The 27,447-nt window shown below is 46.3% G+C and overlaps 2 protein-coding genes across 2 annotated transcripts; both read left to right on the top strand.

Moving 5' to 3' along the window:
- The first annotated feature begins 88 nt into the window (after positions 1 to 88).
- On the top strand, positions 89 to 26,321 carry LOC119389370 (28S rRNA (cytosine-C(5))-methyltransferase). Its single transcript, XM_037656594.2, has 5 exons — positions 89 to 371; positions 18,082 to 18,322; positions 18,638 to 18,909; positions 21,599 to 21,714; positions 25,291 to 26,321. The coding sequence occupies exons 1-5, from the start codon at positions 243 to 245 to the stop codon at positions 25,817 to 25,819; spliced, it is 1,287 nt and encodes a 428-aa protein (XP_037512522.1). The 5' UTR covers positions 89 to 242; the 3' UTR covers positions 25,820 to 26,321.
- On the top strand, positions 12,841 to 18,770 carry LOC119389373 (vacuolar ATPase assembly integral membrane protein VMA21). Its single transcript, XM_037656598.2, has 2 exons — positions 12,841 to 12,929; positions 18,364 to 18,770. The coding sequence occupies exons 1-2, from the start codon at positions 12,922 to 12,924 to the stop codon at positions 18,617 to 18,619; spliced, it is 264 nt and encodes an 87-aa protein (XP_037512526.1). The 5' UTR covers positions 12,841 to 12,921; the 3' UTR covers positions 18,620 to 18,770.
- Positions 26,322 to 27,447: the final 1,126 nt, after the last annotated feature.

The raw sequence follows: 27,447 nt of genomic DNA, 5'->3' as shown, positions 1-27,447 counted from the left end.
AAAGAGAACGCATGAAGAAATCATGAGATCATCATCATCATCACGTGGTTTGGGACTTTTGGCTTTTTGGCTTTGGCTGGTTTGGGCTTTGGATCGCGTCAATCGCGTCAGCCATCGTTTCGTGTGCGGCGCGTGCACTGATCTGCGCGTGCTATCATTTTTTCGGTTGCCAAAGAAAATAGAAAAGCTAGTCCTACTAAGGTTAGCACAAAAAGGTCTAACACTGCTGCAGTGTCTACACGATGCCGCAGGAATGGCGAGGATTTATCCGCACGCCCAGGCGTTACAAAGAGGCTGCGCGCATCGTTGACGCCCTGAACAACTCGCCCGCAGCCTCTCTTCAGTCCTTGGTAGCGAGTTCCCGGCAGCCGGTGAGTGTGCAAACTTCTCACTTTCTTGCTAGAAAACTATTTCGAACAGTGTTGCGGGAGATCAACGAAAAAGCTGCGCATAAAGCTTAAGAGGATTTGGCCCTGCTGCACACATACAACGGCACCTAAGTGCTGTTAGCAGGCACACAAGAACAATAACAATAAAGTATACTAACGTGAAAAAGAAAACTGCCATGGGCCTCCTTCGCAAAGCTGGCAGCCAAGGCGTAAAAGCGTCGCATAAGCAGCTTGCATCGTGGCAGGGTACACAAGACAATCGTTAAATAAAAGCGAATCAAAATATTTTTAATTCAGGGTATTTCCTGCAGAGGCTGAAACATCCTGACAAGGCCCCTGCCCCCCTTCAGTTCATAAGCGATTACAGAAACATATACAATATAGTGCACATTATATAAACATTCGGGTTGTGCTTAATATACAGCCGAAAAAAAAACTAAAAAAAAAGAAGATAACTTCTATTACGTCTGGTAACAAATATGAGGTACATTACATACAGTTAAACCTCGATCTAACGAAACCTATTTTTATGAAGTCCCCGATCTAACGAATAAATTTCGATTCCCCAGCAAATACCCATAAGGCGCAGTGTTATCAGCTCAAATTAACAAACTAGCTTGGCCGGCAAACCCGATTTAACAAAATTTTTCCAGAAATACCTGAATAAAAAAGCTGTGATTTCCATACAATTTTGCAGAGACTGGTTTTTCTTCAAGCGTGCACTCTAACACTATCACATTAAAACGTCTAAGCTCCCTACTCATGGCCCTAGCTTCAGTTTCACGAGGCTGCACGCCGCGCCCATGCATGGAGCAATAAACTCGGCAGTTGGTAGCGCACTCACGTACTGGGTGGTGCTACATGCGGCGGTGGTTGGTTTCGTGATTTCATGGCACTCCTTGCAACATTCTGGCTCGGCCTGCTCGCGCAATCACTTCATCCATTCTCCACATCCCTGCATATTGTTCACCCGTCATTGCTTCACGTAGCCGTCTTTCTGGCCTGCGTCGCCCGGACGTGGTGGCCCCTATGTCCAGGCGAAATAGGATGCTCCATGTCAGGGCCGCCGTCACAGACCTTTCACATGCACAGAAGTAGATTGGCGGCAAGAACAATGGCCTAGTAGTTTTTGGTTGTTGCAACGTAACAATTTTAAATTTCGAAGAACCAAAAAAATTCTTTCTCGATTTTACAAACTTCTCGATTTAATGAAATAATTCGAGCATTCCAACCACTTTGTTAGACTGAGTTTCAACTGTGTATACAACATTCCCACAGAATACACATTATAAATGCATATTACATAAACAAATAGTTCACACAGAATAAAGTTGTCACTCACTCATACACACAGGATTCACGAGCTAGACATCATAAGCTAAATATGCCTTTTTATCGCGTCACAGATATGTAGTGAACGGAAATGCATCAGTACACTGGGCATACAAAAACCGGAAAAAGTGGGAATGTTACGAGTACAGTCAAAATTAATCCAAAAACAGCCTACAATGCACATGCTGTCATTACAAGAAACGTTTTATACATTCTTTTGAGCTTACTAGTGGTCTCTGTCTAATTTATTATAGCTTTCTGTTTATTCGAAATCTGTATAGCTTGATATTATAATAATTGTTGCCCGTAACTTGGTCTAATGTTCGGAAGCTTCCTCATGTGCTGCCTAAATGCGTACTAATGTTCAACCACCGTGTCAGTATCTTGTCAGGTTTCCGTTTGGTGTTGCACAAGTCTGTTGCCAGACTTGGGGGGCTCGGTGTTGCCAGACTACCGCCAAATCTGACGGCTAAATTTGCCCCTGCAGTTCCAGCTTTCCCGTAAGGTAATCCGCTATGCATTTCGCATATGTGCGGAGTGTTGACATCGGCTGTTTTAATTAGGCAGAGCATATTGTGTCAGCAGTCGCTACAGCCAATCAGGCGAGAATGCCGGCAATTTACTGTTCTCAGATATTGTTCAGGCAGCAGTTGCTGAAGTTACATCCAGCATGTTTTCCCATCGGCTCTCACTGTTTTGCTAGTGTCCGTGGTGTGCCCGTGTCACTGGGGTGCCAGTAACCCACGTGTTGCTTTGCAGTTTTCAGTATTTTGCCAGCGTGCGCTGTGTGCCCGAGTCACTGGTGTGCCAGATCGAGCGCATTTTGTTAAAGGAAGTGCCATGCCTTCTGCGACACTATTGAATCAGTTTCCCCAGCGAACGCGTCGCTGTGCATAGTCGACACGGCATGCACAGCTACGGAGATATTCCATACTTCCGAGACAACAAATCGGATGTATCGCAACGCCACCCACGCAGTGTCCGGACTTCCGTGACGCCATTCAGTTTCCCCAGCACGTGGATTTCCGACTCTTGAGACACAATCGAATCCGAACGCGTGAATTCCTTACTTCTGAGACATGATCGAGTCCAATCTGTTAATTGTAGAACGGAACTTACAGCTAAAAAAGGGGGCTCAGACTTCTGCAACACACAGGGGCTGTTAAAAAAAATGTGTTAAAAAAATGGCCGATGTCAACAGACCACACAGGCACTTGTGAAATGCACAGCAGATTACACAGAAACCTTACGGGAAAGCTGGAACTGCAGGGGCAAATATCCCTAAGTCTGGCCATAGACTTAGGCAACTACAAACAGAACCCTGCCAACGTTATAAAAATCTATAGTATGGTTCATGACCGCTGTGTTGAAAGAAAAGCTCACCTCAGTTTTTGGCTTGCCTGTACACTGCCCCCAAAAGTGGGGAGATGAGCCTTGCACCCCCAGTAAGTATGCCTATGTGCATGTACAGCCGTCAGCACGCTGAACTCGAACGCTCCGCCACATGGCCTCGACCCACTTTGACTGACGCCAAGCGTTGGATACGGTATGTTTCCTGCAGCCAACAATAGATGGAGCGCGGGTCGATTTCACTAGTGAATTTCAGTTTCACTTCTGCCTGGCCGGCGAGTCGAATACACTCACTTGGCAGGTCCGTTTTCACTACGTTTCGCTCCTGGCTACGTTCTCGCGCGCGCCCATGAAATTCGTTGCTGCATGCTTATATCCTGGTAATGAACCATTGCATGCAACAGCTCGCGCACCTTTCGAGTTTGAAATCGCAGCTGTCACTCGAAAGAAATTATATGTTGGAAAAGCCGAGAAAACGCACGTTCATGGCGTTTCTAAATTTGCACAATGAATAAATCTGAAATACAGTGTTGTAGTTCAGGCACGCAATTGTTCATTTCCGAGATAAGCATGTTTCAACGAATTTCATGGGCGCGCATGAGAATGTAGCCACGAGCGAAACGTGGCGAAAACGGACCTGCCAAGTGAGTGTATTCGACCCGTACTCCATAGAGTTTCGTAATATTAACTAGAGGGGGACTCTGGCGCTGCGATCGTTCAGCTACCATGGGAATGATGGGTAGTACACAAATTTGCCTAGTCTTTGTGCTTGTGGCTTCAAACGTACTTGTGGCTTTGTTTATTGCTATATTTTGGTTTTCTTTCGGATAAAAGAATGGATCGTTGTGAACTTCGTAACCAGATTTGAATTGCTGAGCCTAAAGAAGTTAAAGTGGCGAAGTGAAACTGCTGACTTTTGCTGAACTTCGTTTTTCGACAAAGCGGATGCAGCCAACGCGGAGTCAAACGGAGCCGAAAGTACGAAGTTTAGACAAATTTGTGTACTACCCATCATTCCCATGCTGGCTGAAGCATCATGCGTTGCAGCTCCCGGATAGACACTAGCGCCAGAGTTCCCTCTAGTAAGTATTGTAGGAAACTCTATGCCGCACTCCATTTGTCGTCAGCGGCAGGAAGCATGTGACCAACGCTTGGCGGCGCTGGCGTCAGTCAAAGCAGGTCGAGGCCACGTGGTGGTGAGTGCTGACGGCTGTACAGGTGCGATGGAAAGAAACGCGAACAATGCAGCGCGCTGTTTTCATCGCGCTCTGATCTTGGTGGTAATAAAAAGATGCTGGAGTGTGCCTTGACTTTGTCATGGATGACTCTAGTGGCTTTTTATTACCGTGCAGGTTACAACTGCTTGAAAAGAAATGTGGAACAGCAGAGCGCATAGATGCTACACTGTTCGTGTTTCTCTCCATCATGATAGTACCTCACACTTACACAATTTTTCAAAACACTTCAAAATAAAGTGGCAGCGTGCTCATAACCACGTTGACTGTCAGCTGTAATTTAAAGTAAGCCACCCACAGGGTGTGAACATGTGCCTCTGTCCCTACTGTAATGTGATTTGGCACGTTCACGCTTGATAAATGGAGAATAAAAAAGAAAAAGAGTGGATATCGTGCTGGTAAACAGCAGAGCCTACCCAAGTGGAAATCTGCTGCCAGTCTGTCCTTGTTGGCTTGATGCAGTCATGTGACTAAGCCCGAGCGGAAAGTTGGCAGCACTTCACTACTGATAAGAAGAAAAAAAATTCCGAATACAGCTTATAAGCTAAAGGGTTACTTGGCGTCAGTGGTCAGCCCTTGTCTCCGGGACGCACGACATTTTCAATGAAACGTGGTAAACCTTAGCACCTTACCATTGCAGAGTGCCTATCTGGCCTTAGTAAAATTTGTTCATATAAATGTTTCATTTGGCCATTCATTTGAGTGAAATTAGTTGGTGGGGGATTTATAGGCAGCTCAGGTGTTGAGCTATACCCCATTCTGTGCAATGTCCGTGCCAAGTGTGCAACGATGGTCCCTCTATATGGATGTTTCTATTCATTGGAATGCATAGCCTGCAGTAAATTCGCAAGTTGCAGGACAAGGCCTCAAAACATGTGCAAAGAATTAGCATGAAGGAGTGCTTAAACTTAATTAGAGCAGCATCACAGGCTAGTTGGTAATCCACTACTTCAGTGAAGGAGTGGATTGAAGGAGTGCTTAACTGTTAACGCAAGTCACCTTGCCACGTGACCGCAGTCAGCTGATCCCACGACACTACTGGCAATATACCCACTCGAAAAAATGGTTTGACCTTTACCTCAGAGGAATTCGTCATAGCACAAAAGTGAAACATTTACCAACATGTTTTGTTTAATAGGGTGTTTTAGCAGTGCTGGTTTACCGTACAGTAAGTATGGCAGCACCATACCGTCGTGGTTGGTGCATAGCTCTTTCAGTCTGCGACACCTGTATTAGCCACTCTCATCATCTCACAACATTAAAGGGGTACTGATGCAAAAATTTTGGCATCGCGTCTTTTTTTTTTTTCTGCAATGTGTTACTGGGGGCCTGTTAGTCATAACACGGCACATCGTTTGCTGCAGCACGCGATAGGTAATTAATTGCAGGCTCCTCGTTACCGGCCAGTGTCAGTTTCGGCTTCAAAAGTGACAGGCCACCGGGCACGGAGAAAAGTATTTGAGGAGGAGAATCCCCAGGCCGCGGCAGCGCCCGAGGGCGGCGTGATAGCGTCACGGCAGAATGCGGTTTACGCCGAAGCACGACAGATGACGCTCTCAGCCTGTTGCCATTAGAGTTACTATATATGCTACCTTTAGGTAGCAGAGTTGCGCATAGGTCTGGCTAGCAACCGGAGCTATACGGTGAAGTCGCACTCAGTTTTTGCAGGTGACATGTCTACCGTGTCGCCGATTAACATGGCTGGCGTGCCGAAGACAGGCGATAAACATTGAATATTGGTGACTAGTGTTAATTCAGTTCGCTGCAGCGGCGTCGTCGAGAAATAAAAAACTTGAACCGAGCGTCAGCTTCTCCGCAATGCATGGTTGCTAGCGGCGTTTGGAAGACAGATCCGCAACTCTGCTACCTAAAGGTAGCATATACAGTAACTCTAGTTGCCATTAAAGACCCTTCATATCCAGGGACTTTAGTTGCCATCTTTTACAAGCTCTTGTATGGACGCGACACATAAAAATCGTGATAGCGCCTCGTACAATGAAAAATTTCTAAGATTTCTGTCTGTGACACCAATCGGTAGATATGACAGATATTTTAGCTGTAGTTGCTAATCGATACTGCCAGAATTATAGGCCGTACGTGGCTTGAAACGAACTGCCAGTAGTGGCGCCTGAGCAGACGACGTCTGCCGCCGCATGCACGCGCTCCTTGCTCGCATGTTGTGCACGCGCATGTGTAGGTGGCCTTGGGAGGGAAAGTTCCCTTCGCGATTTGCTGGTTTCTTTTTCTTTAGCGCTCTCAGTGGCTTCCGTGCGTTGCGCCGGCGGCGCCGACTCCTCGATGTTTGCGCACGCGTTCACGCCGCGACAAAGGAGAGTGCTTTGCAGATTTCGACCAGTGCTTCTTCAGGATGAGGCGGAAATGTGTCGTGCCGAACTGCAGCATTGAGTACGCGTCCTGCAAGGAGAAGGTAATTACCTTCAAAGTTCCTAGTGACCCATTGAGGTTGGAAGCGTGGGCTCGCGCCATACCAAGAAAAGACCGACAGCTGACGCCTCGTGACTACGTTTGCGAGAAGCACTTCTCGGACAGTGACATGGACAGGCGGCGCTATACATAACTTGCAACTACGTCACACCGCGGAACTCTGGGATATGATTTCGCAGCATGTGCCGCCATTACCGAGCACATGGCAGCAAACGACACCGAGTCGAGCTGTGCGGCTCTCGCATTTCCCGTAAACGCTGCACATAGCAACGGCGATTTTTACGATATTTGGGGCTGCTGCACGAGAAGTGTAAATAAAAAAAAAAGAAAAGGACCAGACGCGGGGACGTACTGGTTGCCAAACGTGATCACAAACGCGTGCGACCGAACGTGAGCTGTGTGAGGAGCTGAGCGCATGGCTTATGCACGCGTAAGCAGGAAGGACCTCAGACGTTGCACAATGTTTGTGTGTGCGGGTGTCACTTCATAACAGGCAAGTTATGCTTCCGAATCTCCACACCTTTTCGCCGAATTTATCACCACGGAGTTATGTGCGAGGTCACTTTTTGTCGAAACGTGAAGCACCGAATTGAACACAGCCATTGCGCCTTGGTTTTCGGGAGGCCCTCTTAGCTCTTCGATGAAACGAACCCCGACTGGGTGCCAAACATGTTATTGGGCCATGGTTTTATGCAGCAATCAGTGACGAAATCTGTGCAGTTTGAGCGCCGGAAAATGCAGGCGGCGAAGAGCGCCGCTGTAGGTTACTTGTGCGAAGTTGTTTTAACCATTACGTGTGACACCACCAACGACACTGCAGGCTGCATAATATCCTGAACGACTCTCGTTCGTCATAAGCGCAAGGCAAACGATCAGTCGCCGAACGATCCGTGCACGAACGTAAACGCAGCGCGGTCACTGAGACGTATGTGCTCGGTGATGGCTGATGGAAGACAGGAACTGGCGTCACTTGCAAGTTATGTGGCGAAGTTCTCCTTGACAAACCGAAACGGCCAGTGTTGTTACGAAACGCCGTGCCTTCAATCTTTCCGTGTGTTGTCCCAGCTACTTGTCTGCTGTTCTCAAAAAAAGACATGAAATTTCGACCACCTGGTGTTTTGTAACGTGCACCTAAATGTAAGCACACGGTCCTTTAGTATTTCGCCTCCATCTAAATGCGGCCGCCGCAACAACCTATACTCGGGGACAACTTTCTGTGGCAATGAAGGGAAAGCTACAGAGCCACAATGCACGTATCCCGCTAATGAATGTAGTCCCACAGTTGCGTCCGTATTTTTTGCATGATATATATAAAATGCTCCTTCATTTTCTACATGTAGCTTTTTGAGACGGAGCGCAGCGCACACAAGCGAGATATTTGTATTTCTTTTACTTTATACGTTGTCACTTTGCGTTCTTGCGTGCTTGAAAAAGTCACGCCTTTTGCCCGTACCTTAGACGCTAAGCAGCGTTTGCGTCGAAATACAACGCTAGCCATCACTTTCCACGGCGTTACGAGACGCGCGCCAAACTGGACTACTTCGCGTAGCAGTACATGTGCAGACGGAGCCCCCCGTAGCTTTCCCTTCATTGCCACAGAAAGTTGTCCCCGAGTATAAATCTGAATTGATGGCAAACTCATTGAGTTCACGTTATCAAAAATTATTGATTTCGCGTTGTACGAAATATATCACGCTGGCAATTTTCCTGTATGTGACGCCATTTTTCTCGTTAATTTACCGAAAGAACTTGGAGTGCGCATGAGCTTCGCCTTTAAGAGTAGAACGCGATAGCGTAATCGGGCCCCGTGCGCATCGCCTTCTCAATTGCTAACCTCACCGACGCCAACACCGGTATTTCTGCGACACGAGCTCTTTAACGCTGTCGCGTTAAAATTTGGAGCCGGTGAGGCGCACAAAAACACATCCATTCGGGCGTGAAGCGCGAACGGCGAATCGGCGACGAATGGCCTTGAACCAACGAGCTTCACCGGAGAACGCGGTGAAAGGGATGCGCGCGTTTTTCCTTCTCCGCTAACGGACTCTCACGACAGAGAGCGCGTGAGCACTGTGCCCGATTCCGTGACTTTATTAGGACGCCCGAGCGAGTGCAGTTTCGCCTCCTCAAGAATTCTTGCTCCGTGCCACCGGGTGCAACTATCACCACCTAACGGGTGCAGCGCTCGATCACGTCAGCACACAGAACTATGACGCGCTTCCACGTGGTTCGCAAGCAGCCGCCGAGAAGTAAGCTGCTGGAGCGAACACGGCAAAAAAACATGGCGGCCATGACATCATCATAACTTGTTGCACTGTGGTCACGTGAGGGAAGCAGGGGGTCACCATGGAGGAAGGAAAACTAAGGAGCGGCCCTGACGTCACATTCGTGAAGCCTCCACATCGCAAACACCTGCATCGCCTCCTAGCAAAGGAGCAGCGAAACATTTCGCGATTTCCGTCGCATCATTTGCAAGCGCATGCGCGATTCGAGCCTTTTTTTTTTTCGCCATGCAACTGCAAGCGGCGCCGCAGCGCAGTCTGTTCACGCATGCTGCTCCTTGTGTGTGTTCTTTAGGAAAGCTATGCAATGCCCAGCTGTTGCGTATACCCGGTGCAAATCACGTGCACTTTTCATGTGTACGTACACGTTCGCTTCATTGCTGATCACTAATGCATGGTATTTGCATGCAAAGCTCTCGGATGTGCGCTCTGTTGCTTACTCATTGTGTCAACTCAGAACACTCATGAACTTTTGTTTTTGGCGTCTGACGCGCCGTACATAACGTGCGCCGAAGGCATCGTACGTTTTTAGAGGCTGTGTTGTTCAACGAAAGGGCAATAAGCTTATGTTGTTGTTATCGGACTACGTGATGTATGTATTGTGCGGTGTGCGCTCGCTGCGTGCTTGTTGCTGTGTGCGTACTGGAATTACAAACTTTACGTGCATGATCGCGTATACAATACAGCGGTGTCCTCTTTTCGACGTGAAGTTACGTCAACTATAGGTTGGCGTTGCGCTGAATAGCTACTACGCTCACTCCATATACACGAACAAAGAACCGCTAATCCGGCAATAGATCAGGAAATCTGGCTACGAGAAAGGGAAGGGCTAAAGCCCAGCAGAACGTGTAAGTCACTGCAAGGTGAGTTCGAATATGATGGTGCAGGGGCTGAACGTTTTTGATCACAGCACGTACCGGTATTCTGTACTGTTGCACAAAAACGCTCCACGAAGAATTTCAGCACGCTGCGCTCGGGCCTGCCACGCACGAATAGCCTCGTAAACGTCTGCTTGCAACATTTTACTGCGTGCGAACCGCACAATACGCGCTAAGTTTACGCCGGGGCTACAAATCTGCGCAGAAGCTAACCACCGCGGAGAGCACGCCGCGGGGCCACGGGGCGTCTGCTGTTTTGTTTGCCCCATACCAGTTTGTTTGCCCCATAAATCTGACGTCACTTCCACCACACTTTTCGCAATGCATTGAAATACGATAGGGCCTCTCCTTAGCATTCCTTCCTCCATGGGGGTCACCAAGGCATCGTACGTCACCTTTGATGGTGTCAGTAGCGCAAGGGTGTCGATCGCTCACGCAGACTTCAAAATTCATTTAGAATACCTTCCAAGCTATATTCGCTGTTGATATTTTGCAGATGATATACGCATGTTCACGGGAATCGATCCCGCAGGCTATCTCGGCCGCGAAATTTTGTGTCAGTACCCCTTTAATGTGTGCATTGAGCAAATTGTGTAGCTGAAATGTTTTTGCATCCTAGTACATTTGATTTAACATGGAAGGGTAATACTGTAGCATGAGTGGTACGATATTGCTGGCACAGATAATACACCCTAATATGAATGGGGTGTGATTGGCTCAACTATTTGATCCGTAATTTGTATGGGAGTGGTGGCAGCCATCTATTTTTTTCTCTAATATTGTATCAAATAACCTTACATTCTATTAATTTACGTGATCCCAAGAACACATTTTTAATCATAATTTTTACAGGAATGTCTTCTTTTCTGTACCAGTTAAAGATATTGAGTTGTGCAGTTCCTCTCAGCCAACTGCTGAGATAGTAAAAGTAGAATTTCATTGGGGTTTAAATATGAAACTATTTTCAGTTAGCAACATTGCACTGGCTTAAAAATTAAAAAAAAAATGTTATATGGAGAATCCAATGGCTTTGTAAGGTCGCAAAAAAAAAAAGTGATCATATATGTAGTCTTTTAGCATGTTGGTGGTCACAAGTAGTAATTTGACAAGTTATTTTCTCACTAAAGATCTTGATCTTATATGAAATTTTTTGGAACACGGGGCGTAGCTGGAGCCAACGCTTCGACAAGTGGTCTTGCCTTCAAGGCAGCAACTGACACAAAAAGATTTTTGGCTTGACAAGTTTATGGTTTTTAAACACAAACATATTCAGATATCCAAACAAGTCTACATATTCAGAATCCAGATTTTTTTCTCACTTTGCAATTCTTTGCTTTTTTTTCCACCCTTTTTGTCCTACTTTCAAAAAGTGCAGGGATGGAGCTTAAAGGGGTGGTGCCACCAAATTTCGAGGCTATAACAAGCCTGTTGTGGGTTTCCCCTGTATGCAAGGACATTCCACACGAAGGGTCGGACAAAGCAAACGTTTAGAATATATTTTAATTCACTTCCAAAGTGTACCTAAATGCTCATTCTCCCGATCGAAACCCATCGCTAGCGCGCCAAAAGTGACGTAGATCTGTAGGATGGGCAACGAAAGTTGTAGTGACGTCACACCAAATCTGCTGTAGTAACGTGAGTGACCTGCGGACCTCCGCCACTTCCGCAACGTACGTACCGGCTGTAATGAACTAGAATACATTCTAGTTCACTGTAGTACCGGCAAAGCATCGGTTGCTACATCACTCCCCGAGTTTCGATCGCTTCCTGGCTATGTGCGTCACAGCCTTGTGTGGTCACGTGACCACGCCTCCTACACTTCTACGTCACTGCCCAACCTCGGCGCCCAGAAACCGAAACCGAAAGTTGTCCAAATCAAAAGGCGATATTAAGTTATTTAGCGAGAATACATGAATCTTGGTGCGTGCATCATGCTTCCTGGAGCTATAGGAAACGCTTACAGCAAAGAATGCGCAAGCCACAAATTTGGTGGCACCACCCCTTTAACACATGTGCGGCACCTCCAAATAGTTCAGCAGTTTCGCTATGTTTTTCGTTTGCTTCTTGGGGCACACATTGAACCAAGTTAACTTTCACTTGCACTGGCTTCACATTTGCCAAAACGTAAAGAGCAAGTGTGGTGATTTGGGCCTGTTTGTCAAGAAATTAAACTTTTTTTTTTTTTTTGTGAATGTCCAATGTGTCATCCTGTTGTTGTCCTTGTCATCACCAGCACTAAACTATCGCCTGTAAAGAACAAAGTAAAGAAATAATAAGTTAAAGCTCAATGCTAGTTATGTATTTAAGGTTAGAATAATAATTGTAGTAAGTAAGATTGTCTCATTTCTCAAGCTTTAGAAAAATGCAGATTAGATTGTGGGACTATTTTCACAAGCACTTTCATTTATCTATGTCACTCCGTAGGTTTTCCTTGTCACAGGAAGTTGTCTTAAGGCCCGACCACACGTACGCGTTGCAGTGCGTCAACGCGTACGTGTGGTCAGGCCTTTAGAGTATATCGGTCTACAAGGCTTTGAAATGGAGGGTTGAGATGAATTATGATTGGTAATCCATACCTGCCAACCCTCCCGATTTTTGCGGGAGGCTTCTAATTTCTGATCTGTCTTCCCGATTGTACGATCGCAGCCATAAATCTCTCGATAAACTGCCCCAACCCAATTTCAAAAAAAAAAAAAACTACAGTTCCGGTATGATCGCAAGTAATCACGAGATCACCGCTGCGACACCCCGATGCGCCCGTGGTAACTATGCAGCACACACTTCTGGTGCTATCACGCTGCGGTTGATTAAAGTATGGCCAAGCTCTGCGAGTATGTGATGCTCATCAGTGTTGTACTGTTTCAGGTTGACTGACGGATAGTAGCAAAACCCAGATTTCAAGCAGTTTCACTTGGCTCAGCACCTAGCGATGTCTGCCCAGGTGTCTAGCTTGCGATGCACGTAAAAGAAAGTGTGCACTGGCCAGCATGCCACTGGATTTGGAACTGCCGATATGAATTGGTAATTACTGTGGTAGTGTGTTCAGTGTGAAGCAAGTGACCCACTCGGGTCTGTAGAGTTCGAAATAGCACGGGCTTTACTAAACCGCGTACTGCCTCCTATGAGCATAGAAAGAAACAAGATAAGCAGACGACCATTGATTGAGACAGGAACTACTAAGAGGGCTTACTCTGGTGTTACTGAAGTGAGATAGTTTTATATCTGTTGTTTATTGAACTTGAGACTCCCAATATAAGCTTTGCCGAGGATGCGTTTGCAATCATGAGATCAGCCCTTGGCCGTGTCAGTTTCAATTTGCCTAGAGGAGAGTGAGCCATTTTCGGCTGTCCGTGAAATGAAAGTGCAAATTCCATGTGCCGTGCAGTGCTATATTTGTCTCACATGTTCACAAGAACCTCAACTACTGATCTTCAGTGAATTCTGAGTATGTTCAAAAAGTGTTGCAGGGCCCCTTTGAAGTGACCATTTGAGGTAAGGACAATTCTGTTGACCGATCACAGGCGTCACCCAAAACAACTTTTGTTCATCCCCTCCCCCCCCCCCCCTTTCCGCAGCGAGTCTCCTGATTTCAGAGGTCCCTAAGTTGGCAGGTATGGTAATCATACAGCCAATGTCTTTCCCACACCTTTCCACTGAAAAGAAAACATTTTGAAAGTACTGTGTGAACTGTGCACAGAAGTACATCGACTAGTACTCCATTTGGAGGATCTTGGCATCATATTTGCTGATATGTCACACTATTTCAATGTTGGAGGTAGAGCTCCTGTTGGTGCCTGTACTGTATTGTGATCTTGAGGGGGCAAAAGCTAGTTAATGTGATGGATAGATGAGCTGAGCAAGTTTTATGGATCTGTGTTACAAAAAAGCACATGTACAAAACACAGTACACAAGCAGAGCAGGAAGGGCCCCTATCATCTCAAAGGCCACACAGTGGCGGAATACAGGGGTGAGACAGCTGCGCATATTGCGCATTTTTGATACGATTCCGTTTTCCTGCGCCAAGCTGCTCCAAAAGCATTAAAATTGCAAAAATTGCGCCGAACTGCGCCGAAACGGCCCCACAATCAAGAATTTTCAAGCCTGCGTCACTTTCAGCGTGGGAAAACGTAACTTTAGAAGCAGTGCCAGGGATACGTTCGCAGAACACGTTAACGCGCGCAAGCGTGTCCTTCTACGCGCCTTTGTAATAGAGGCTTCCATAGTGCTGTGATAATCGCCTCTGAGCGGTTGTAAATATGTGTAGTGTACGAGCGGTAACGACGTAGTGTCCGAGGTATAGTGTTCTAGAATATTGGGTAGTGAGCCCACTCTCCGGGGAGAGGGTACGTTGCCGCGGCGCAAAAAATGTAAACGAGTTCTCGTTTTCCTGAGTGCCCGCGTGGCGGCGCTACCATCGTCAGCAATGGGAGCCTTCGCCCCGCTGCTGTAGGGCTGCTGCTGTGTTTCGTCGTCGCTGCAGGTTTTCGGCCGAGCATTGCTTCGTCAATACGTTTCATTTTTCAGTTCCTGTAGTTGTGAATAATGTAGATTGGTAGCAAGACTTGTTCACGGGCTGCTTTTCATGTGAAGAACTCCATGCAGACAGCAGTTTAGATGTGCTGACCATTGTGAAAGCAAGGCTTTGGCAAGAGGTTGGGTGCCGAAGCCATGCCTCAATGCTCTCTCAAAAAATAATCCAATTCTATGTTGTTACGCGACTTCATTTTTACATTAAGGGGCTAAACACAGACAGAGCAGGCAAACGCCAAAAAGCAAAGCACTTCAAGATAAGCCGCTGCACTTTTTTTTTTCCTTGCCATAGAAGATTTTTAAAATTTTATTATTGTTCCTGCGTTTAGATTTTACAAGTGTAGGTTAAACTTGAAGTATGAATCTTCTCTGAATATTCTTTTTCTGTTTCACTGACCCAAATACAAGAAAATGCCAGATTTGAAAAACAAGCAAGATAGTATGTTAATTGCCACTCGCCATGCATACTATAGCAATAAACCCTTAATTCAATTGTGAATGGTGGCTTTGGTCCTTGGCGTACCATCAACAGTTCGATTAATATGATATACCAGAACGTCAGTAGATCTGTATAAAAATGCATGTGTTTGAATGGAAATGTGTCTATTTGTCATTTTTTTAGTATTTCTTCTGATTCAGTGTCTTCACTTATTGTGTGAACAATATGTGTTGAGTATTCATGTGCTTTTGTGAACTTTTTAAATTTATGCTATGCTAAGTATGCTATTGAAAATATTTAGCGTCTCTTTGTGAGTATTTTTCTAGCATCTATTGGGCTGTTTTAGGAGACATGCTTTTTGCCGCACACGCTGATAAGTACAAAATGGGGCAAGGCCCTCTTCAAGCTATTTCAGCTTTTTTCCATCTGTTTTCACTTTGAAAAAAAAAATGAAAGTGATTGATACGCATGGCTTTTGTGGAGTATATAAGGTCATTGTGCTGCCCCACCAAATAAACTTTTCACTTATTTCCGCGAACGATTGTTGTCTACATTTTTCCACACCTTCATTACAAATTCATTTTTCTAAATACTGGAGTGCGGACAAATAGTTCTGTAGAAAAGAGTGCATATGAACCTTTTAGGCATATTATAGTGTCAGCAGAATTGCTAACTGAATTTTGCACTCAACTGATAGCGGTGTTTGCATGCAATTTCTTACACAAATATAATTTCCAGCATGTGAGGGGTCTTCAAGAAGCAAAATCTGATTGCATGGTCTACCCTTACTTTCGGTCTTTTATTTCTTGGGCATGATTAGGATAGGTCTTTCCTGCTGTGCACTCCCACACATTTTCTTGCACTTTTCAGGAGAATATATCAACTGATAGCGCTAGTAATATTGTTTTATTTAGTGAGAGTATGACCTCACTAAAGAGACTACCGAGTACAAACGCTAGCATGAAAATATTAGTCTCTTTTATCTAAAGGCAATCCATGTCAGTGCACGTTAAAGAACCCCAGGTCAGGGGCGTACCAGAAATTTTTTTCGGGGGGGGGGGGGGGTTCAACCATACTTTATGTATGTTCGTGCGTGTGTATGTATGTGTGCGTGTCTATATATGCAAGCAAAATTGAAAAATTTCGGGGGGAGGGTTGAGCCCCCCCCCCCCTTTGGCTACGCCCCTGCCCCAGGTGGTCGAAATTTCCGCAGTCCTCCACTACGGCGTGCTTCATAATCAGAAAGTGGTTCTGGCACGTAAAACCCCATAAATTAATTAATTATCTAAACGCAATAAAACTGCGAGATCTTTTTTTTTAAGCGAGAGCTCGCTACTGCAATACAAAACTGGCGGTTTACAGCATATATTGCGTCCGGCGCCCGCTGATGACGCGCTCATGTTTGCGATACTTCATGCGCCAGAACGACGACCAAAGCAAGAATATGCTCACGCAAAAGAAAAAAAAGCAACGAAAATGGCTATGTACAGGGGTTGCACAAGAGTAGTTTGTGCTTGAAGCGCTGGCAAACTAACCTTCGCACTGAGGGCAGCAACGCGTCGCTTACATTGCAGGTGGTGGTGGCGCCATCTATCAGGTGAGACATAAAGTGCGTCAGTGCACGGCCTCCAGTCAGCCCACTACCCCTTTCTAGAACACTTTATCCGAGGGGTAAGGTTTCTCGGCGCTCGCGACGCATTTTTGAAGGCGGTCCCTCACGAGGTGGCAGCGAACGGTGGCGCAGCGCGCTTTTGTTATCACCTATTAAAAGCGTGCGGTACACGTGACGCTACGCCGCCCGCGCAGCCGAGCAGATAGCTGAAGGCGCTTTATTTTAGGCAGTTTTCGAATAGCGTACGCTAAGTTAGTGTTAGCGTTTGCGGCCCGCTATTTCCGTCACTTAACGGGAGCCCGCAAGCGGTTAGCGTACGACGCATGCGCAGTTGTGCGAAAAGCCAACGCAAAGCTTTGCGTACGCTATTCGAAAGCTTCCTGAGGGTTCGCCCTTCAGGGAGGGCAAATATTAATCGCAGCGCCCCTCCTTCCGATTAAGTCAAAGTATGGGCGGTATCGACTTTGCCCCCCCCCCCCCCCCTTCGTGCGCACGCCTATGGGGGTGGTCATACTGGCGCGTTCGTCGGTGGCCATACCGCTTTTGTTCTTTCCTGATGTTACGCGCGAAGGCGTCGCCGCAATCGCGTGCTAGTCAGAATCATTCATTGACCGTTCAAAGACGTACTGCTATGTGACTATACAATTCTTGTGCAATCAGTTTTTATTGCGATAGCAATTATATGGACAGTCTCGAGGGGTTCTTGCCGTCGCCGTCATGTCCTTCCGGTATGAAGTCCAAATTGATAAGATCCCCCCGCGAATTGTATGTTCTACAGCGGGTAAAAGCACGCGAGCAGAGGTGACGCACGCGGCCGAAGCAAACGAGCCGGCCCATTGCCGTCGCTCGGAGGCTGCATGCGATAACATCACCCCGCTCGGAAGGCCTGCCGTCGAAGCAGACAGGAAACGCGTGTCGCGCGAGGAGCAACTTTGAACTTTGCGCGGTCGCGATCACTGGCGCGCGCGCGCGCGCTATCTCGAAAGCCATCACAGCGGGATTTTTTTTTTATTATTTGAGAAGTGTGATGTTTTTTCTTTTCTTATTTTCAAATGTAAAGTGAACCTACTTGGAAAAACTTTTTTTTATCTATTTCATATGTTGTTACCAGGGTTATATAAATTGCGTGGTTTGTAAAAAGGTAGTGTAGTTCATACCTGGCAATAATCTGTTAAAAAAAGCTTTCTCCAAAGGCTCTTTGAATGTTATGTGTATTCTAAGCCGATTAAAATATGTGCTTGTTCCTCCAAGTTACTACAAATTTGTTTTTTCAAGCTCCAAAAACGACATAATAAATGCCGCTAACTGCTCCCAAACAAGGTTCTCCTGCTCCTAAATTGAAATTTTGCTGCTCCCAAAACTGCTCCCAAATCGATTTCAGCCGTCTCACCCCTGGTAGAAAAAGCTACCTGCACAGGTGGTTTTCGTGTCTTTTCATCTTTATGCATGTTCATAGAACATAACTAAAGACAGTATCCCGTGTGACCTTTCAGTTTATGGTCACCATTTGCGTTGGCACCTCACTCTTCTAGAGTACCTGTATCGTGCCTTTAGTCAGTGTGCAGGCCTCAGGGTTGTCTTATGGGTGCAGAACAGGACCCAGTTGGCAGCGCTGGTGATACGCGTATGTCAAAAGCTGGCCATCTTGGAAGCAGTGGTGTCACAAAGCCCACTTCTGGACGAGGGCCTGCCTAAGCCCATAGCGTTGGTTCTGGTTCACGAAGTGCTATTTGGTGAGCGGCCCCTCCCTCCAGGGATGTGTGCCCGTGGTGACCAGGTTCTTGCCTGCCGGCCCCAGCTTGTGAAGGCTCTGGCAGATGTGTCCAAGAAAGGTAATAACGATTCTTTGGGGGTGGCCTCGTGTATTACGCAGGCTTGCTGAGCTAAGAGGTGCCATGGCAGGCCCACTGGCCACACTTCTGCTGTACACGGCGCTGATGGTGACGCTCCCTCTGGGTGCCTTCTTCGGAGCCCAGTGGGCGCTGGCTGAGCTGTGGCATGCTTCAACTACGGCATGCTCTGTGGGTGCCACCGTGGCCAGTGTGCTCTGCGTCCACCTGGTCCTCGGCCTGTTTGTCTACGAGGCTTACCACGAGGCCACCCCTGACCTTGATGAGAAGATCGACTGAGAGTGTGCTCCTGTGCAGCTCTGCCGCTGTCACTGCCACGATACGCTCGTGTCAACACTCTGCTGCTGAACACGTCTACTGTGATACAGCAACTGGAGCAGCGGGGCTTCCGGTGGGTGCGTTACCCACGCCGACGTGGACTGGACTGGTTTTTGGAGCGAGTGCGGCACCTAGGGCCACATGAGTTCCTCAAGGACTTTCACCTACGTGACTGGCTTGTGTTTGGCACAGGTGCCAAGCTGAACACACTGGACCTCGTGAAAAACTTGCAGCTTCTACTGCAGGATAAGGTATGTGTGCATGAGCAACAAAAATGGGGGCAGGGGTGCTATGCAGGAAGGCACGAGTTTGGCAAAACTGAGAACCTCTCCGAGCTCTGGCGACACTCCCTTTTGAACAGTTGAATCCAGCCATCAAAAAAAAAAAAGAAAGAAAGAAAGGGTCGAATCCAGCCCTCAGTTCGTGCCATGTTCCATTGGTTACAATGGAACACAGTGATGCGTCACAGTGATGCGTCACGGGTGGTCAACAAAGTTGGGGTGGTGTCCTCAAGCCAGCGGCAGCTTCTTTCATTTGTTTGTCGTTACACTGAGTGCAGAACTGCACCCATGCAAGGAAAGTGTGAAATATTTACTAATGAAGATTTTTGCGGGTACAGGCTGTGTAAATTCATTTTCAAGCATTTAATGCCTGCACTACATATTGTTCAGAATAATTAGTGCTGTGTTCTTCGCGAATAGCTCCAGTCGTGCACCATTCAACAGCACACTGCCAGAGCAAATCACCAAGGCCACGTGTAGTCTTTCTGCTTTTGGCACTATACCACTAGGGAACGCTGCAATTGTGCAATCAGCCTGCTGGATAACATGCCAGTGATTGTAAGTAATGTGAACAAAGCGACAGGCACAGTGTTAGCAACCATTTTTATGTGAGGTAAGCCTGTGCTGCGAAAGGATGATTTAAGTGTTGCCAGACTGTCCGCGGTGTTACAGTGGTTACAGTTCTCGGCTGCTGACCCAAAAGTTGTAGGTTCAGTCACGGCCGCGGCGGTTGCATCTCGATGGAGGCAAAATACTAAAGGCCCGTGTGCTGTGCAATGTCAGTGCACGTTAAGTGTTACCATATTTCATTCTGGAATAAACAGTTGCCATAGTTTTTAAAAGTTGCGACAGTCACCGTAATGGGGTGGTTCTTAAAGGCCAACTCCGGCAATTTTTTGGCCATGTCAAAGTAATGGTGCTTTTATGTTCCTGAGACGCTCCTGTTACGGGCCCGATAGCAGAAATACTCGGCAAATTGGAGAATAATTTTAAATAAGCAAAAAAGCGCAACACCAAAACCAAAACCCAACCGAGTGTACTGTCTACGTATGACATAGACGTTGTTACGAACGAACCGGAAGTCGTGCAAGGCATGCCGGTCACGCCGGCGCGAAATATGAAAACTGTGACAGCCGGGACGAGCAGGTGCACAGGGGAGAGGTCAGCACGCCGCGCATCAGCTGTAATGTCTGCGACTGACAGTGCCGTGTCTGATACTGACAGTGTCTCGGCCAGCACAGCAGACGCTCGCTGTAGCGGCCGAAGTTAGCGGTGCCCTCGGCTGCGTCACTTCCGCCGCCTTCCCAATACTGACGTCACAGACGCAGTGTTGCCAATAATTGTGGGAAGCCAGGAGGGCGTTTGCAGACAATCTTTAAAATTCATTTGCAAACAATCTGCGCATGTCTCAAGCCTGTAATTTGGCATAAATGACGCAAACGTGCAAAGGAACGTACCCAGCGAATTTCATTGAGATCCATCGACCTCGAAAAATCGCCGGAGTTGGCCTTTAACATCGTGGTTTATTCTTACCGCCAACCTATTGTATACGTAGTGGGTCACACTGTTCTGTTAAAGGCCATTACATATCCAAAATATCATTTGCTTTGCTCTTTTCTGCTTCCTTTCTGCCATGACATGTATATGTGAACAGGTGTTTTCAGGGTATAGTCTCTGCAAAGAAATATTAATGAGCATTGCAACTGCCATGGAAAAACAGCTAGCTCTAGGGTAACCCAAGGTGTTATTGAACAATGAATCGACTGTGATGATGCAACCAGTTGTACATTTCTCGACATATATTTGTGCTGTTTTTAAATCCGAAGTGGTTAACAAAATCATGTAACCAGTAGTAAGTACGCCTACACCTGCTGCCGTGCGCTTAACTGTATTTGTGCTGTGAATACCCAAAGATATGAATGTTTGTTGACATTTTATAAGAGCTGGTGTGTGATTCTTAATGCCCAGCCAGCAACAGCACCGCAGGTGAGGTGCAGGCATGTTGCATGGCCCCTCCACAAGTTTCTGGCTTCACATCTGAAACATGGAGTGATGTCAAAACGGCTGCCTCTTAAGAGGCCTGAACATAAGTTTCAACTCTGCCTTATGTTTACATGAACTGCATAATGCAATAAACGAAAGGTGAGGGATTTTGCATCATGGCATCCGCCTGCTTCATGACAATGTTCCTCCAGTTCGGACAGCGAGCTTTGGGAGGGCAGCAACGAAGAAGAGTCCAGCAAAACTGGAGATCTTCAAGGCAAAGAAATTGTTGCTGATGAAGTGAAGATTTCAGTCCGCGGATATTTTGAAGGTCTAGTCTCTTTTTTTGAAGGGTTCACAAACGTTAGTTCAGAGGTGTGAAAACTGTGTTCAAGTGAAAGATTATATTGTAAAGTGGCACAGTTGTTTCATTTCTATCACCATTAAAAGGTTGGTAAGCCAGAAACTTACGGAATTACCCATATGTCACTGGTTGCCAGCTGAAACACTCACTGCCCTTCTTGAACACAGCTTTGTGAATGCCTCCTCAAGTACTGTAGCACTAAAATAAGGTTTTTGTCTTTGGCTAATTGCAGATAACTATGCTAAAGGGTTGCTTCAGTTATCTTATGGGGAAAGTTAAAGGGGACTGACTGGACGTGTTATTTATTTACAGGCGTCAGGCATGGCAGTAATTGCCTTGGATCCCCGGCCAGGTGCAGTGCTACTGGATGCCTGTGCAGCTCCAGGCATGAAGACCTCCTATGCGGCAGCGCTTATGAATAACAGGGGGTGAGCGCTTGGTATCTCTCGTACCTTCTTCGAGACAGATAAAAAAAATAATGCATTTTGTTTCGGGTTTAGGTTCAATGCACACCAAGTTTGTTCTGGTACAGTTCTGCTTCAGAGAAATAAAAATTTATTATGCTTTGCAAACCACTTGGCGATCCCTGAACATGTTCACCAGCCACTTCAGCACAGTAAGCTTTATCTAGCCCTATGGCGATGCATTACACTGTGCTGCCGACTTGTCCACATGGCATGTATGCAAGTTTTGTGAGAAGGGAGAAAGCAGTTGTTTGATACATGAGAGACCGCTCTTAATGCTTTTATGTAAATTTACTTCAAACTCGACCCAACAAAACCCAATTTAACGAAGTTCCCGATCAAACGAAAAAATTTTCATTCCCTGGCAGGTGCCCGTAAGGTTCAATGTTGTCACCAACTTGAATTAACTGCAAGGTTTGAGATTGAACTAGTTGGTAACACATCTTCAACAAACAGCGCAGAACCTTGTCCGTTGTCTGTTCTGTCTGTTTGTTGAAGTTGAATTAACAAACTAACTTGGCCAGGAAACTCAATTTAATGAAGTTTCTTTTTTTTTTAAAGGGACACTAAAGGCAAATAACAATTTATGTCAGAGTGAAAGGTCAATGTGTGAGAATGTCTAAAATATCAATGTCAACAGCAGTGCACTACTAATCAAGAAATTAAGGTAAATGTAGGACACGACGTGCGCCACAAGTGGGACATTTTGGAAATGATCCTGATGACGTCAAGAATCCCGAGTACAATTAGCCACTAGTAATCAAGCTAGTCTGTCTCCCCCTCACGCGACAAACTAGTTTGAGGGGGAGACAGAAAATTAGGTGGATAGATCAGATTAAGAAGTTTGTAGGTATAACGTGGCAGCAGAAAGCACAGGACCGGTTTGATTGGCGGAACATGGGAGAGGCTTTGCCCTGCAGTGGGCGTAGACAGCCTGATGATGATGATGATGAATCAAACTAGCTGCAATAAGAAACGAACCTTCCGGGCATCACAAGACGTAATAAAATGCTGCTTGTTCGTTTTTGTTTGACTTGTGGAAAAAAGAACCTCTTGGCGTTGCCATGGGGAACGGCGCAAGTGGTTCAAAAGTTCCATTTTTGCCGAGCTGCGTGTCTCAGTAGTAGGTTCGGTATCGCGTACTGCTGCGTGTGCTTGGCTCTCGCTGTTTTCGCACTGTCGCTACTCTACTGCTGCTGCTGGCCAAGCTAAGCTCTGTTACAGTGAACTATACAGTTTCGGAGTGGCCCGTGGCTGCATCTTGGCAAGGTTGATGGTCGCTGTTGCGCAAGAAACCGTAGCGTGGGCAGCCGGGCAGTAAAGGCGGGCAACGTTGGACACGGCAACTGCTACGTCAGAAGGCCTGTTTAGGCGGGTGATTTGAACTGCTCTAACGCCGTATGGACCGCTAAAACGTGATTTTCTTTCAAAATAAGCATTTTCTTGGCACGAAACAAGCACTACGAGGTTTCTGGAACGCTATTTCAACAATCAATGTCGACTTAATATTTGCCTTTACTGTCCCTTTAAAAAGTGGCGATTTCCTTCTAATTTTGACTCAGGCGGGCTTTTGTTCGAGCATTCGCTCTATCGCTATCGTGTTTAAAACACCTAGGCATCCCATTCATGTCCCCAGCTTAATTTTGATGAGGCTGCACATTACACCCATGCACAGAACAATGGACTCTGAAGTCGGTAGCACTCTTACGGGCCAAATGGTGCTAGGAGTGGCAGTGGTTGCTTTCTTTACTTCATGGTTTAGGCGACAGCACTGATAGTCTCCTCGCAACTTTCTCGCACAGTCTGCTTGCACAATCACTACAATCATTCGCAACATCTTTGCATATCGGTAGCCTGTCATAGCTTCATGTGACCGTCTACTTGGCCTGCATTGCTTGGACATCGAGGGCTCAATGCCTGGGCCTCTGTTGGGCTGCCCTCATGGGTTTTTCATGTGCGCAGGCGTGGTTTGGTGGCAAAAGCAGTTATGTGGTAGCTTTTGGATGTTGCTACGTTACAAATTTAGATATTGAAGGACCGAAAAACCCCTTCCCCATTTTACGAATTTCCCCATTTAGCGAAAGAAGGGGGCGTTTTAAGGGCTTCTTTCATTCGTTCATAGCGAGGGTCTCGTTCTGGCGGACTGGATACCTAAGTTAGTATGCGAGGGATTATTGGTCAGCTGCCAGCTCATAAAGAGATCACATGCTTCGTGATGCCAGCAGGCAAAAAAAAAAGAGTGTTCCACAGTTACCATTATGGCTACCAGCGGCGCTGACTAACACTCCTACGTTTAATGCACGTATATACCCCATAAAATGGATGGGAGGATGACCGCCGCCGTAGCTCAGTGGTAGAGCATCGGACGCATTATTCGAAGGTCCCAGGTTCGGTCCCTGCCGGCGGCAAGTCATCTTTTCGTCCACTCTACTTTCTTCACATTTACATCATAATTACTACAAAGAACTATACTTTCCCTATAGTACTTTCCTTGGCTTTCCTGTCTGTTATTTCCAATTAATATTGTCCCATTTAGCGAAATAATTAGAGCGTGGTCATAACTTAGTTAAATCGATAATATAATATAATAGTTAATAATTGTTCGGGTTTTACGTCCCAAAACCACAAATTTTGACCAGCTGGGGTTCTTTAATGTGCATCTAAATCTAAGTGCACGGGCCTCTATCCATCGAAAATGCAGCCGCTGCGGCTGGGATTCGACCCCACAGCCCCCTGGTCAGCATTTGAGCACCTTATCCACTAGGCCACCAAAGTGGGTTTCGTTAAATCGAGATTCAACTCTGTTAACCCTTTGCAGTCTTAAACTTCTACTGATGTCACCACCGATCCTGTTCAAAACTTCCTAGCTAGTTCTAGGTGCCTTGCGAAAACACACATATGCATATAAACAGCAAAACATTTATTGTTTATCCATCCTCTTCTATTCCAGTCTTTCAACGGTTCTTTGAATCTGTGTTGTGCCGCTCAAACCATTTTCCTGGGTTATTGGGAATTTAGACAAGCACGACGGCGATCCAGTGATTCCACTCCTACGCCAAAGTGCGCCACATGGGACTTACTGTACCATCCTGATAAAATTTGCATAAATTGCGCCAAACTGTGCCACACGGAGTCTCGGATTTCATGACATCTTCTATCAATGGCAAGGGCGGCGCGTCAAAACATGAGAAGCGGCCAATCGGTGTTCAAATGGTGACACAGGGCTGTATCCACGAATTTTGTCTCGTTGACCTCCTCCCCCCACCCTCCCTGTCTACACCACTGTGGTGGCGATTCATTGGCTGACGTGGAACACTGCTGGTAGCTTGTTTCAAGAAGTGATCCCCCTTTTTTTTTTCTTCCCCCTTACCCTGTGTCCTGAAAGCGTTTTGGTTTCTGTCATGGATTGGTACCCTGGAAGATTAATTGTCTTAGTCTACCATTCTTTGTTGTGCTATGCTATATGCATTATTTCAGCTCTTAGAAAGCATGGTACTTGACAGTGTTTGCTGGTGGTTTGAGACTTGTGCTCTTCTTTAGGACAATCTTGGCGGTGGACAGGAGCGGGGAACGGCTAGAAGCAGTGCGACACCTGGTGAGAAGTGGTGGCTTCAAGTCCATCTGCAGCGTGTTCGAGACTGACTTCTTGGCTCTCGACCCACATGCGGCACCTCAGTGTTCAGCCGAGCTAATCATGGTAGACCCATCGTGCTCTGGTACGGGTCTCTGTGACCGACCGGGCAAACAACTGGACCCGGAGAGTGCCGAGGGCCAAGAGCGGCTGCGGCGATTGAGCTCTGTGCAGAGCAAGCTGCTGATGCATGCCCTGCATTTTCCTCGGTGCAGGCGCGTGGTCTATTCGACTTGTTCAGTGCTCAGGCAGGAAAATGAGGATGTGGTGCAGAATGTACTGGCTCGGTCTAATGGACGTTTTGTGTTGGCCCATGCACTGCCTGAGCTACCTTTTCGTGGGCTCGGCTCGCAGGGCAATCACTGTGTGCGCCTTGGACTGGACAGTATGCTCACAAGGGGCTTCTTCCTGGCTGTGTTTGAAAGAGCAGTCCAATAAGATTTTTTTCCAGTAGTGATTTGCACTGGTGAGGGAGTCATTAGTTTTTGCCTTTGAGTGTTGAAGACTCAGTCAGACCTTTTTTTCTTTTTTTACTGTAACTAGGGGTGTTACTGCAATTCATTTCATGATTCTGTAGAATTCTCTCAAATTCTAAGAAACAAGGATGAGCTCTGTCCAGCTACTTCTCAAGGTAGAGTATGACAGTAGCCATTCATGAAGAGAAGTTTTGGGCTGGTATTGAGCTTTTGTTCTGTTCTTGAACTTTACAAAAGATGACTCTTGGTTTTTGATGAGTGGGATAACACCACTTTACCTGTGAGTGGCGCCCATATGCATACTGCATTGCTCCATTTTGTGTATGTATCCATGTATGTGTTAAAACTGGCAGCTTTACTGTCAGAACCATATTTTCTTCAAGTTTTGCTTTTTCCTTCCTTGGCTTATGTGTGGCTTAGGTAAGCCTATTTTTGCATGTAATAAAGTAAGGTATTGTTTTCAACGTTTGGCTTATTTTCTCATCCTGTGATTTCACCAGTCACTAGTACTAGCATTAGAACAATCCTGAGGGTGCAACAAGAGAACTACGATATAGGTATATGTAGGTGTATCATGCAATATTGTAGACTGGGTCAAGCAGTTGAGGGTGCACAAAAGTTTCATTCAGTGTATCGGAGTACCGAATTATGCAGTGTTTTATTTATTCACACACCTTAGCCCTTCCAGGTATTACACGTGGTGGAAGATGAAATTGCAATACAGTGGGGTCACGTTCACAAACTGAACATTTAAAAAAAGTAAATAAAGCACAATGCATACAATGAGAAATTTGCTCAAATTTATTTTTAACTCTTGGCGAGAAATTTTCACTGTCAATATTTTGTTGTCTCTGAAACTGAAATAGAGTAACTGCATGATACAAGTTGAAGTTCAAATACGTATCTGTGTTAACAAAACTATTATCCACATCAGTGTTATATGCTCCAACACAAAACACGGTTGTTAATATCAACTTAAAAAATTTGGCAACTAAAATACAGTCCCTTACAAAACAGCTGGGGCTTAGTTTGGGCACAGTACCTACTGTCTTGACAATAGTTGACAGTGACCAACTAGTGGTAAAACAGTCGCAAAGCACAGGCTCCCGAAAAATAATTGTAAACTCAAGTCATGGTGCTGGCAAATGGTAATAATAAACAAGTGTGAAATGCGGGATGTTTTTGAAGATTTTGATCTCTTGCAGAATGCGGCACAATAGCCCTCAATGCTGGACAGTCCCACAAGTCACGGGACAAGTGGCCATTGCTTCCTACGTGACAGAGTTTTTCTAGCTATACTTTATAGACTATGGTGGCCATACCGCCCGCTATTAACACTTGCAACAAATGGCGGGTACGTTTTCGGAAGCTGGGAGCCACCAACTGTCCGACTCACACAGGACGTGCCTGTCGGCTCAACCATGCTAGTTGGAGCAGGGAACATGCAGCAACCACCCCCTCCCCCCTTTTCTCATTGCCCAAGTACACCTCCCTTCTCCTCTGCCATTCATCACTGTGCGTGCTGTAAGCATCAACTCTGCATGCTGTCCCCAACACCGCAGTCCATGTTTGGAAGGGAGACAGGCGTGT

The sequence above is a fragment of the Rhipicephalus sanguineus genome, chromosome 4, assembly GCF_013339695.2.
Source record: "Rhipicephalus sanguineus isolate Rsan-2018 chromosome 4, BIME_Rsan_1.4, whole genome shotgun sequence".
Lineage (NCBI taxonomy): Eukaryota > Metazoa > Arthropoda > Arachnida > Ixodida > Ixodidae > Rhipicephalus > Rhipicephalus sanguineus.
The sequence above is the reverse complement of the archived record's forward strand: the minus strand, read 5'-3'. Positions and strand labels throughout refer to the sequence as shown.